General features: G+C 38.2%; 1 protein-coding gene across 4 annotated transcripts in view; it reads right to left on the minus strand.

Moving 5' to 3' along the window:
- Positions 1–129: 129 nt before the first annotated feature.
- The window catches only part of LOC113671136 (methyltransferase-like protein 27), a 26332-nt gene continuing 12543 nt past the window's right edge, over positions 130–13918 (minus strand). The window contains exons 1-4 of one of the 4 annotated variants that reach the window (XM_089193939.1): positions 6135–6248; positions 2076–2205; positions 870–1245; positions 130–459 (exon numbers count right to left, since the gene is read on the minus strand). In XM_089193939.1, coding sequence (XP_089050065.1) covers positions 281–459; positions 870–1245; positions 2076–2204 — 684 coding nt within the window. In that variant the 5' untranslated portion in view covers position 2205; positions 6135–6248 and the 3' untranslated portion in view covers positions 130–280. Of the gene's footprint in view, positions 460–869; positions 1246–2075; positions 2206–2376; positions 2574–3928; positions 4136–6134; positions 6249–13918 lie in introns of those variants that run through there. The other 3 variants (XM_089193936.1, XM_089193938.1, XM_089193937.1) reach the window with 3 other exon arrangements.

Raw genomic sequence — 13918 nt, forward strand, 5'->3', positions numbered from 1 at the left:
TAATTTGCATTAAAATACAACAAAAAATATCAGGAAACGAAACACAAGCCTTAAACGAATATTTGAAATGGCTACGGGCTCGCCGCCCACCGGCACGTGCAAATACGTAAGTACAACATCAGGACAATGTAGTTTAAGCAGTTTGATTTATTTCATATACTTGCTTTTTAAACATCAAAACTTCACAGCAGCATTATAACTGATGTTTCAAGCTAGCTAAAACAATGATTTTCCAGTGTGGCCTAGATAAGTTAGGCGTAGCTGCCATGATACATGTTTCTTAGTGCTTCGAAACTTTGTAAACGAACCCCCAGCAATCACTGGGCATGTCCTCGGCTGCAGAGAAAGGTGAAGACTCTTTGGACATGCACGTCCATTCGCCAGCTTTTTCCAGCTCCGTCATCATCTCTTGATAGTGTTCTAATTCCTTTTTCATTATGTTGAAACAGAGAACGCCATCTGCAAAGAAGTTAGCACTGGAATTTAGTGTGGATCTTGTAAGGTTTTATCATAGGAAGTTTCCATTTTTTTTTTTATTTGTCCACGTATTCATTAGATTTAACTCAAAGAGTTGGTTAACCGTTAACCTGTGACATCATCCAAAGAGAAGTTGAGACCAGCTTGGGGGCGTGACCTTGATACATCAAAAATTTCTTTAAGCGAATTTGCAGAGAGAGGATTTGACCTCAGCAGATGATTTGAAGGTCAGATGCCAGATGTTAAGGGAATTTATCAAGAAGGGTGTTACGTGAGTTTTCATTACCTGATCTATCTCATGATTTGAGTTTTCAAAAAAAACAAACCAGCAAAAAACTTGTGAGAATATTTTACATGTTAGCTCCTCAATCTAAAATCATACTCAGACCCACCAGTTTGAACCATTCTTATCATCTCCACGAAAGCAGATGAGCCGATACGTCCTGTAATGAGTGCCCCACCACAAATCAAAGCATCGAATTGCCTAGATTTAATCTGAGGTATCGGCTGCCCGTTCAAAGACGTGCAGATGAATTCAGTATAGACCTCTTTCTTCTTTGCTTCCGTTAACATCTCAGCTGAGATGTCCAAAGCACATAGGTTGGTGTATCCGAGTTTCTTGAGCTCAACTCCAATCAGACCTGTCCCAGCTCCAGCGTCAATGATTTTGATCTGATTCATTGGTTTGTCCTGGTAAATTTCTTTAAGGGCTTTATGCAAAGATTCGGCCAGTGGCTTGAAATATGAAGTGCGCGCCGCTGAATGTTCCTATAAGATGAAAAAGTTCAAGCCGGTTATTACGATTAGAGATGTTCGATAAAGACGACACAAGTCTGGTGTCGCCTTGGGCCCCTTTTCCTCGAGAGCTCCGGTAACTTTACGGACTCGAAAAGCTGATCTGTTTTCAATCAAAATCGAGATTTTACTTTAAGAAATTTGAACTTAAACAAAAGAAATGTTGGGCAACAAGGTATAATAAACTAGTTGTTGAGCTAATAAGATACATGAGAAATTACTCAGTTCTGATTGGTTAATTAATGTAATTCAATGCAGAAGAGAGTTAATTCAGTGCCAAACCAGACCGCACAATATCCTTGAACTGTTTAACCGGATTTTGAACTTTTTTGCGCCTTAGAGATGTGAAAATATCATTGTATGTTATTGTTTTGATCGCATGCGATTGTTTTGACCGCACGCAAAATGTCACTTGCAGGGTTTAAATAAATTATTTTTGCACTTGATGCGCGCGCTTTGCTTCTGCATGGTTATGATAAACTATCTCGTATTTTTTCATGTATGTTATAAATACGTAATCACACGATTTTTCTCGTGCAGTTTGGAATAAATAAGCACATGTAAATCTTTTCAAAGACCACAAATTGGCACTCCAAATTCTTTGATTACCTATACTAAGACTGCACTATTATTCCCTTAATTAAGATCTAGGAATGTTGTAGCGGGCCCGAATGTTCTAGTAGTAATGGAACATTCGAGAAACGCAACCTTGAATGACGCATCAGGTGTCCGGTGGGTCAGACAGCAATGTGCCACATCTTCTCCTAGACCCTTATTATTATCATGTTACTATTTTAGAGTACCTCGTCATATGTTGCTGACCGTGCAGCATAGATACTTTTGATTTCATCTTCGGTTGTTTCTTTGGTTACTTTTGCTGTTGTTTCTCCGAAGTACTTCATTAAGCTTGCTTTTAAATGCTTCTCATCCATTCTATATTAAGGAACAAAATGCAAAATGTCATATACAGTTGTCTGATGAAGGCTTCTAGTATATGAAGTGCGGTGCTTTGTAATTATTTCAAGCCCTGAGAAAAGCCTCAACAGCTAACGTGTAAAATTACGGTAGTTTTTTTTACACGTCACTCGCTGACACGTCACTCGCCTTTTGTGCCACTCTGTAGGGTTGATGATTGACTGACAAAGTGATCCTTGGAAGACGAGGTTTACAAAAGCAATTCATTTCCCATCCACGTTCTTAGCCAAGCTGTTCTTTGAGTAACAAGTTGAAAAACTTCATAGGTTGGCCTTCTAACGGGCAACGAGCAATGAATAACTGTAGTGATTACAGAGTTAAATGTTCTGAATAATACAAAGTACAAAGTTCAATTTAAAGTGTGTAACAAAATGCTGATTGGACGAAACAAACAATGGTAAGAGAACAATGTATGCATTTGCAAGGAGAGTTTTAAATTAACATGATAAAGTTAATGGTAAGTGTAGGTTTTTCCCACTGAAAGTGGATAGCTTTTATGATTTTAAGTTGAAAAAGTTGTGGAAGCACACATACACACACCACTTTATTAATTTCCAACTAAATTTTACAGAAAAGGGCTTGCCTGCAACTAGCAAAGGCTAATCTAGGTGGGCCATGCTTTGATAGCCGAGTTACAAAAATATATTAAAAATAGATATTAACTAATAATGTAGAAGGAAAACAGACAGTATTGAATAACAACAAGAAAAACCGTTGCATTGCCCTAATTTAAAATATTGAAAGTACAGCTGCTGTTTATAAAAATAGTCAGGACAGATCAGCAGAAGTATTACCAGGATTTTACATTTTGTGTAATCTAAGATAAATCTATATAAGAGTCTGGTGAACCTGATATGTTGAATAAAATTTGTTCGAGTTTTTTTTTATACGCATTTTTGGAAAGATTTCTTAATGCTTGAGATATAGCATTCCACACTTTTACTCCTATCCGAGAGAAGGAATTCGCTTGAACGGATAGCCTAGAAGGTTTGGTATAGAAGTTATTAGAGGCAGAGGCAGTATATTGTAAGAATGAACATTAGATATATCTTGAAATAGATCTTGAATATTGGATGGAGCTGTTCTGTTTCGAACGTCAAACATCAAATTAGCTAAAGATTCATAATGAACAAATTTTAGCGTTAAGATATGAGCGTTATCAAATAAAGGAATTGCATGCTCGTTATGATCAGAAAAGTAGATAAAGCGATGAGCTCGTTTCTGTAACTTTAGGAGCTTGTCAAGGTAAGATTTACAAGCCTGACCCCATACTGTCAGACCGTATGTTAAGTAAGGAGCTATAAGAGCTTGGTATATATTTAAGAGGGTATGCGTTGGCAGAAAGTGTCGTAATTTTGCGATTAATCCTACGGTTCTGCTTACGTTAATGATTATATGGTCAATATGGTGTTTCCAAGACAAATTTTTTTCAATTAAAATCCCGAGATATTTGACATAATCTTTATACTCCAGAGCCACCTTCTTGTTCTGTTTGTCATCAAATATCACGATTTTAGGTTGATAAGTAAGTTTCCTTTGGGCAGGGCAAAATATAATTTGTATCATCCGCAAAAAGATAAAACTAAGCTTATCTGATGATTCCTGTATGTTATTGATATATAACAAAAAAAGCAGTGGGCCTAGAACAGAACCCTGAGGCACTCCACAGGTAGAATCTAACCTTTCAGAAATATGAGGACCAATTTGAGTTGTTTGAGTTCGCCCTTGCAAGTAGGAAGAAAACCAGATGTTTATAATGCCGCGAAAACCATAGTGATCTGACTTGCGCAAAAGAATTTCGTGATCTGCAGTATCAAAAGCCTTTTTCAGATCAATGAAAATCCCGCATGAGAATAAACGGTTGTTCATATTTGTCCGTATTGCATTCACAATATCTGGGATTGCATGCTGAGTAGAATGTGCATTGCGAAAGCCATATTGAGATGGAGTGAGCAAGACTCAAGACTCCATTCTTTTAAACACTATTTTTTCAAAGATCCTGTTGAAATTAGAAAGCAGAGTGATTGGCTTATAATTGTTAACGTCAGTATCATTATCTTGTTTGAATATCGGAATAATCTTTACCATTTTTAGCTTAGAGGGATAAACTCCAGTTGAAATAGATGTTTTTAGAATATCCGCCAGAATGCCACTTATAAGATTTGAAGAGCACTTTAATATCTGCGTCGGACACAAGTATAAGCCATGAGATTTATTTTTTGGTATGCAAGAAATTTCTAGTCTTACCTCCTCTGGAGTAACTAGGTTAAAAACGAACGACGAATCAGTTGAGTTAATTCTCTTAAGAAAGTCAACATAAAAGCAGTTAGCGGGTGGCAGGTTATTTGCTAGAGTTGGTCCAACAGAGGCAAAATGTTTGTCGAGAACATTAGCTATACTGATAGGGTCTCTGGTAACTTTGTCAGAATCCGAAGGATCTTTAATGGAAGTAATGGATTTACTTTTCTTTGGTTTGCGTGCAAGTAAGTTATTACCGTAATTTCCGGCCGATTACTCGCGGGTAATATGTTAATTTTTCCACAAACAGGTGTTAATGCGGGTTATAGGAAGGTGCGGGTAATAAGATAACTTTTAAAGCTTCTGGTAAAGTTTTAAAACTATAAGCGGGAAAAAACCAGAGATGATAAGATCCAATAAAGATACTCTTTAAAAAAACCTCTGTAACAACTCATTTATTTCGCACAGATTGCTCGTTACAATAAGAGACTTTAATGCTTTCGATGAAAGCCGATGCAAATCGAAAACATATAAAACTCGAAAACAAAGCTCTTATCTTGTTTGTACTCTTACTTTCTTACCTTGTCAATTTCACAGCTTGTTTGTTTGCTGACAGGTTAATTTCGTGCCGCCGCATAATCAATGACGCGAAAGACTTTTCGACGCATCAGTGAAATTTCCTAGCTAGCATTGCCTTGAGTTTAAGAGTAATTTCCCGTTTCAAGGGATTTCTTCGACTTATAAATCTCGAGATATCGATTTTTTTAGAACAGATTTTTACAAGTGGTATCATTCTCAATGAAACAGCTAAGACAAAAAGTGTGAAATTTATTTATTGCACACTAAAGGATATCCTGTCAACAAAAACAATGAAGGAACTATGTGCGAGTCGACGATTTTCTTTTGTTTTTGGGTGCGAGTTATCTGCCAGTGCGGGTAATCTTTTGAAATTGTTTTCTCGTTATTGCAAAAATTGACCGATGCGGGTAATCTGCCGTGCGGGTAAATGGACGGAAATTACGGTACATTAGTCAAGTTAGAGTCGAAAAATTTTAAATGGTTTTGTTGTTTACTTATACGTGTTAAGCTACAAATTTTGTTTCTATAAGTTTTGTACTTAGAGACATCACCAGATGCATACAATTTGTTTTTAATCTTAATGGAGGTGCGTAAGCCTTGAGTTATCTATGGTTTGGAGAGCTGTTTTGCTTCACGATTTGAAATTGTCTTCATAGGTGCTTGTTTGTTGACAAGCTTATTAAACTTGTTGTAAAAAGGAGAGAACAAATCATTCACTTGATCGCACAATTTCGTTTCAACAATAGCATTCCAGTCCACTTGGGAAAGTTCGGCATTGAAACAATCAGCAGAAAACTGTGAGAAGTTTCGCACTTTAAATTTGTTAACCTTTACTTTATCCTTCACAGATTTTAAGATGCAAAATTGCGAGAAATGATCACTGATATCAGATACTATGTTTCCGCAGGTCACAACTTGGTCAGGATTGTTAATAAAGATATTATTGATAAGAGTAGCAGAAGAGCTACGAACTTGGGTTGGTTTGTCAATTGTAGGGATTACAGCGAAAGGCACCAAGTACTCTCGATCTGCCTTTCTCGGTTCCCTAATACACAATAAATTCTACTTACATCCAATTTTTCCCCACTCTGTGGAACTCTGGTTAATTTCTTCGACTCTTACAATTTGATTCTCTCTGATTACTTTTTACTGACCTCTCCCTGATTTGTGTTGCGCATGCTGCTAAATGAACTATTAAGTGGGTGGCATGCCAATCAACTGGCCTTGAATGGTTATTTTAGACCATGACGTCTACAAAGTAGACAATGACTCAAGTCTATTTCGAGGGTCGCTTAAACGCAAAGAATTCTGACATTTCCGCTCATAAATGGAATATTTAGTTTTTCTTTAAATAAAGCTTTTGTCACAAAATATTTAATTATTATATTTGCCTAGCCTTATAGTCATAGTTTTCGATCAGTACGTGGTATTTTGTTAAACCTCAAATGTGCAAACCGATTTTGTAATCTGATCACCATGTATTATAACATAACTAGTAAATTTGTCTAATCAAATTCAATTGCGCAAACGTGCTTCATATTCCTATTGTGCACGCTCACGACGTCAGCGAACATATCCCTTGAGAAAAAATTTTCCATTGGGTTGAAAATTCAAGAAGCTAGAGTTGAAAATGCAAGAAGCTAGAGTTGCTCTCGGCTACGCCTCGAGCAACTCTTACGCATCTTTTGTGCTCTCCAAACTTCCCGCGTACTTCATATCTCGATGAACGCACGCTGACGTATGAACCAATTGTTAATTCTGTATTAATTTTTTCTACCATTTTGATAAAAATGTTATATAAAAATATTAGAGAATACTCGAAGATCAGAGCACATGCTAAAGTATGAACCAATTGTTAATTCAAAGTGACAGTATGGTTAACTAGTGAATACCCTGTAGAGAACATGAAGATATCAGATGTTGGAAGAAAATATATGAAAAGGAATTGATTGAATCAACGGTTTTTGATATCTCTGCTGCAATAAGCTTACAGAGTGACGGTCTTGAATCTGTTCATGGGCGTACAGCTGTCTTGAGGTTGCGGCGTTTGAGAGTCATGTAGCCGAACTAAAACCGTGTGTACCTGATCTAGAAATTTACACAAGCGAGCAGCTTCAGACCCATGCGGTCACAGCTGCTTGGGTTAATCAATCAAAATCTTTGTTTCACTGCACAGAGTGGGTTGACTAATGTCATGTTATGACTACATTTGGTCACGGATGATTGACATCAGGTTCGTTGGCCTGACAATTTTGGGTGGGTGGAACTGTAGGCACGCATTTTTTTATTTTTTTACGCAGTATTTGTTTGCTATTATAACCCAATATGAGTTAAGTGAAAGTAGGAATACCACTGCCGGCACGGTACACCCATCAGAGACAAAATTTTCGGTTAGGAATTTGTCAGTTAAGAGTGTGGCGTACTCTGAAGTGGAAAGACCTTGAATAACCTTCATAACGATCAGGTGGCTTTTACATTAAAGGGTCACATGACAGACTCTTTGTTAGAGTGTACATGAATTAGCCAGATCAAGGAATCTAGAAAGAACTGTAAATAACAGAGCTGTCATATTATATTATTCAGAACTGAAGATGACAGAAGAACTGTCGAAACATGATTTTAAAGAGTTGAATGTCCGTTATAAAACAAGTAAAGCTAATCTTCACGTCAAGTGCAGTTCTTTACCGCAGACAAACCAAACCTTATCACTGGTATCAATTTTTCTGTTGAATTTATCATAAATTTGCCTCAAAATCCTAACCACTTCTTATAGTATTTCAGAAATTGTGGGAAGCAAATACACGGTCGATGGTGTTACATTTTATAGGTAAACAAAACATGACAATCAGAACAAAAATCATACAATGGAATGAATCAAGAACAAGCTGTTCACCATACAACACTAATTTCTGGTTACCATGTATCTGCGGCAAAAAACCATGTATCATCGGAAAAACTAAGAGAACTTCATTGCATTCGCTTTCAATCGCCTTCAATGTTTCACAATACTTTGAAATGGAAGTCCAACGTAAATTTTAAATGTTCATCGAAATTACAGTTTCAAGGCTACTATTTTCATACTAATGATGTTGAAAACCTTACATTATCTGAGCAAAAAAAAAAACGTTCAGAATAATGTTGGGTCGCACTTAAGGAGGAAACTATGTGCTTTCAAGCCCACTATACTTAGCGAAAGGCATCAAGTACTCTCGATCTGCCTTTCCCGGTTCTCTAATACACAATCAATTCTACTTACATCCAATCTTACCCCACTCTGTGGAACTCTGTTTAATTTCTTCGACTCTTACGATTTGATTTTCTCTGAATACTTTTTACTGACCTCTCCCTGATTTGTGCTGGGCATGCTGCTAAATGAACTATGAAGTACATATCTTAAGTACTATTACATATACTATACCTACCAAGATTCCTTAAAAAACGATTTTTTTACGAATTTTCTAATTCAGGTAAATTTTCAATCCTCAAAACGTAGCTCAACTTTGGCGACTAAAATCGGCCATTGTTACATGGCTCCATGAACTGATACAATAACCATTGTCAAGCATAAGGTTTCTTCTTTTAGAAACTGCAATAAAATTTGGGCTACTCAAACTCCGAATTTTTAGAGCGATTTATATAAGCGTATTTGAGCTCAAGAAGCGTGTTACGTGACCAACGTGACTTGCAAGTCACACTAAGAAAAACATTACCAAGACACTCGAATTCCCTCTTATATCATATAAAGACTTCGAAACAGGTCTCCTTCATATTCAATATATATATAATTTTCTCCTGAAGCCAAAGAGTCAAGGCAATCTGGGCAATTTTCGATAGTCTAGTATCTGCAAATTGCTGGTCTATGTTGTTACAACGGCCATATTCGCAACTAATACCAACCCAACAATAACAAAAACTTTTTTAACATCAGAAGGAATTGCCCAGGCTATAATTACACAAAATGTTACCTTTAGAAGTGGTTTCATGCCAAGAGTATGCACTTTAGCCCGCTCCACCGTTTTCAAAACATATCCATGCTACCATTTCTCGCCACCGTAGTGCGATCGATGGTATGTGATTGCGTTACACACAGGAAGCTCATTAAGTGAGAATGATACAGAAGATGACCAACGTTTTTGACAGAGCAAGGTTGGTCTTTATAAAATCCTTTCGATCTAAAACATGTTTATGTAAACGTGAGGCACTGCCAATTTTTTTTAAAACAAAGCTTCAAAGGGATAATGACATATCGTAGCCGCGTATGGCCCATATGCACCTATTGTACTTATTTCTATCAAGACAGTTGGAAAAATGTTGGTGTCTCTCTATTCCAGGAGTCCCTATTTTCTGAATACGAAGACTATGGTCACTTCTAGCTGGAAAGTTTCTTTTTTTCTTTGCACGTACACGACTTTATCAGTTCATAGATCAGACCAATGTATGGCGCTTTTCGTATAGCAAGAAGGGAATCAATGTCCAAATGGAAATATGTGCATATATCTTGAAGGAAAGAAATACTGAAACGAGTAGGCTTGTTCGTGGCATACAGTTGACAGAGATTGCATGTGTCATAAAAAATGGGATGACTAAGCTGGCACTCTTGAATTATCTTGTCACGAGCTGAGGAGTGTGCCATTTCTTCATCAATGGCTGGTACATCGATTTCTGCTACCGATCCCACCTGTTTGATCTTTGCTGCTGACCTTGAGGAATACGACTTTGCCTGCTGTGGTGATAAAAACTCGCCAACAGCAAATCGACGCTCACCATTTTCATTTTTAGCACGACGCATATCACTCGCAACTTAGGATGGATCTTCTTTGTAACCAGTCTGCTGGCCAAGTTTGAACTTTTCATCGAGACAATTCTCTTGGTTTTCGTTGAAATGCGTTGATTTCTTAAGGCCTATTTACACGGTACGACTTTGTCGCATGCGACAAGCTTACGACAGGCCTACGACACGAATTAAAACCTACCTCGTGTAAATCAAACCTACCACTCGCTTACGACTGTCGTGCACGTCACGAAAAATGTCGTAGGATTTTAAAACATGTTTTTAAACGCTGCGACAATCGTAGCCGAAATTGATAGAAAATGACGTATTTTGTGACAAATTTCTACTGAGTAGGGGAGGAAGGTGAAATTTTCTTGCGTCAAAATGGCGGAGGAAGTCGCCTCAGGAAAGTCGAAGACTGCTTCCAAAGCGAAAAATACATTCTCAGATGAGGAAACAGAGAATATGATATCACTGTGGAGCGAGGAAGAGGTTCTTTTCCTTCTCTTGCAAATTATTGAAACAATGACCGCGGCCGAAACGAGTGGAATTGCACGCGATTTTGGCATGTCGTAGGTGAAATGTCGTGCGCGTGTAAATTGTCCTAAGTCATGTCGTAGGCCTGTCGTAAGCTTGTCGCATGCGACAAAGTCGTACCGTGTAAATAGGCCTTTAGACGCCCTCAGAGCCCAGCCTTCCGAAAGTTTTGTCGAGCTCGAGCCTGACATCAGTACAGTGGAGCTGGCCATCTGAGGTTGTGTGCTTGTTCCTTCTTGCTTTATCAATGAGGGTAGTTTTCTCTTCTTCTATCCTGTACTTGCCGTAAATAATATAATATTCGAGATTCGAATTCTTCTGGAATTCAAAGACGCATCCTTCAGAGGGACATGAAAATAAGCCATTATGGAATACCTCTTTACTTTTGTCTTGGGCTTCACCTTCATCTTTCTCCTTTTCTTCTACTACTTCCACTGGGGCATTCTCCGATGATACTTCAGGGCGCTGAGTAGCCGTTTGATTTGACGTTTCCACAAAATCTCCAGAGGAAAGCTCTATTGCAGTCGAAGATATTGGTAATAGACTCACTTGAACTAAAAAGAAAAACACTGAATATTAATATTTCTAATAAAAATTTAACATTGCAGAGGACCATTTATATTTGATGTTTATAACTAGCGGTTGTGCAATTTAAGATAATTTCATATTGATTCTCACCTGGTGCCTTAGACCACTGAAGGGTTTTCCCTTTCCCTACGTTATAAGTTCTCCACACAGTGACACTTTTCCCGTTATTTGTGTAGCTGAAATGATTTTGTGTGTTAATCCCCTTCCATTTGCCTTGAGTGGCGACTGTTTCATCTATTACGGTGTCAACAAGGGCAACCCTCACTCCGCTTACTCCACCGTGGGACAGAGTGGCATCTTTGAAGTCAGCGGCAGTCAGAACGTCGTTACCTTCATTCACATATCGCCGAACATGTCCTTTGGTGGTGGTAGCCTTGCGGTTGCACGGACCTTTGCCACCCTGTTGATCGCTAAAGTCGACCCTCTTGATCAGAATCCCAGTTTGACGTGACAAAAGTGGGCATAAAGTCACCATAATAACACCATGATAGCACCCCGCATTATCTTGACACAATAAGGCTCTTGTTATTTCTGGGTGCTCCTTTTTTTAAGGCTGTGAGTACATGCTTTAGGATCCATACTACTGCATCACTGTTTTGGCTTGTATTTTTAACAACGTGGATAATTAACTGGCTCTATATTCTACCATTTTTCTTACGGACTATGACACTAATGTGCCAAGAAATACCTCTCTTAGCAAACCAATCTGCTTGCGATTCACGATATCTTTGAGGCAAGAACTTCATTGCCCAGTCCTGGGTAATGAGGATGGAATTATCGTTGAGCTCTTTTAAGACAACCGTTCGCACTTTGTCTTGTACTGACCTCAGAAAATGTGCTTTCCGTGCGTCCACAGCGAGAACCACTTGCTGGTACATGTACAGCACGTCATCTCGATCTTCTGTACTCATGTCTGCAAGTTGAATTAATGACTAGTTCTGCGATTCCATTCCTTCAGCTGTTCACGGCACTAGCAACTCTTTGACGTCGCTCAGCGCGTATGTGATACAGTGCTCTGCAACACTTGAAGCAAGAGATACGTGGACCTATCTAAACAACAACAACAATAACAACAAAACCTGAGTAAGTGCTATTAGTAATGTGTATGCCTGTCTAGTCTTGAAGTGCCAATAAGGACAAGGTCGGCCTTCTTACATGCCTTTCTTTTTTAATCTATCTTTTGACTTTTTAGTTATAATACCAATTCTTATCCATACATTCCCAATATTAAAGTGCCTCAGAGTTTTGTTAGGCTGCAAGAAATCCCTATATTCCCATTGCTAACTGTCCGCGGAGAATTGTTTACGAGTCAAATGTCCCCGCGGACAGTGGACAAAGGAAATAGAGGGACTGCTCGGAGGCTCGAATAAATAATATCTCAAGACACGAAGTGCAATCTTGCATCAATATGAACCCGAATCATCTGCTATGGAAGATGATGAACAGAAAGGGTTTCAAAATTTTAAATTTTTCCTATAACTGCCTTTATTTATTTGGCATTTTAAAATATTGCCACGCGTCCGTTTTGGCGATACCTTGCCAAATTTGGTCACCATCTTAATGATACATGCTGTAAAACGCATAATTTTTAAGATGGTCATGATTTACGCTTATTCTCTAAGATAGATTTGATGAACAAAGCAGACTATGCAGTCAAAACCCTTTATAAAGAAATATTTATTGGTAGTGATTGTATATTACCTTAAAGTCGTTTTGAGATCTTGCTTGCCTTCCTTGAATACTTTTTCTAATCGTTTTGTTGTTGGATTATCCCTTCCATGAGTGGTCAGAGATTCAGCAATGGTCGCCAGGTCTTCTAGTGCTTTAGTTCCCTTCGCTGATAGATAATCAAGTCCTTGAAGAGACTTTCTTACTGTTGTTGAACACAATACCAGGATGCGTTGCATAGTTGATGCACTGAAGGGCTTGAAGTTAGTCTCCAAATAGTACTGCTGGTACGATGCGATGACGCGCTGGTTTACCATCGTTTGTATAACATTTGGGGTTTCAATGATTTTACCACCTGATAAATACAAATAACGCTTCCCAAAAGGCAAGTCCTGGATTACATGAGGACTCGTGAGGAAAGACAAAAATGATCGAACTGGGAATAGTCCATTCGCATCTTTGTACTTCTTGCAGTGGGCAGCGGTATTCCACGACCATACTTCTTAATGTGGTGTCTTGCGGATACAACTCTATAGCGGGTTATGCCTGGTAGATACTCTTGAAGCTTCGAAAATGGAACCAAATCTGCCTTTATGGAGAGCACTTGCCTTCGTGTTTCCTAACCAATACCATGTTCATATGTTTCTGTTAGAGCTCTTAAATAGATCGTTTCACTTTGATCGGCGTTTTCTACAGACAGTGCGTCATCAACCAGCCTGGCCGAATGGCATTCTTCACTGCTTCCCATAAAGCACCAGCATCCCCAAGAGCAATGACTTCCAGTAATACAACAATGGATTTGCTTACCTTTGATATGTGTTTCTTTTGGCTCTGTGCTTTCAACTGGCTAAACATTTTCTTAGATTGCATGTGCTATCGACTCCGAAATCAGAAAGGAACTGGTTGATTTTGCTACGTTGTGAACGAAAGTCTTTTTCTTCTTCTTCTTGACTTGAATCCTCACTGCATATACCTCCAGTACAAGAATCCGGTGAGTACTCAGTTGTAATTGTTAGGTTATCCATTCTTTCACACAACGAGCTATTACTTGATTGGCAACCATGAATAAAGACACAGACCAGTATTGTTGGATTACCTCAACTAATTTATCAACCTATCATTTTATTATAGTTTTCTTAAAGTGATAAAAGTGAATAATTACCGAGACAAACGAATAATTGATTTTGTATCACCCGGGTCGAATCTTTTTTGTGTTGTCAAAGTAGTAATAACAGGAATAGGCAAATAACTGTTAAACATTCCATTGTTTTCGAGCAACCAGTGCACTTT

The sequence above is a fragment of the Pocillopora damicornis genome, chromosome 14, assembly GCF_964200805.1.
Source record: "Pocillopora damicornis chromosome 14, jaPocDami1.2, whole genome shotgun sequence".
Classification (NCBI taxonomy): Eukaryota; Metazoa; Cnidaria; class Anthozoa; order Scleractinia; family Pocilloporidae; genus Pocillopora; species Pocillopora damicornis.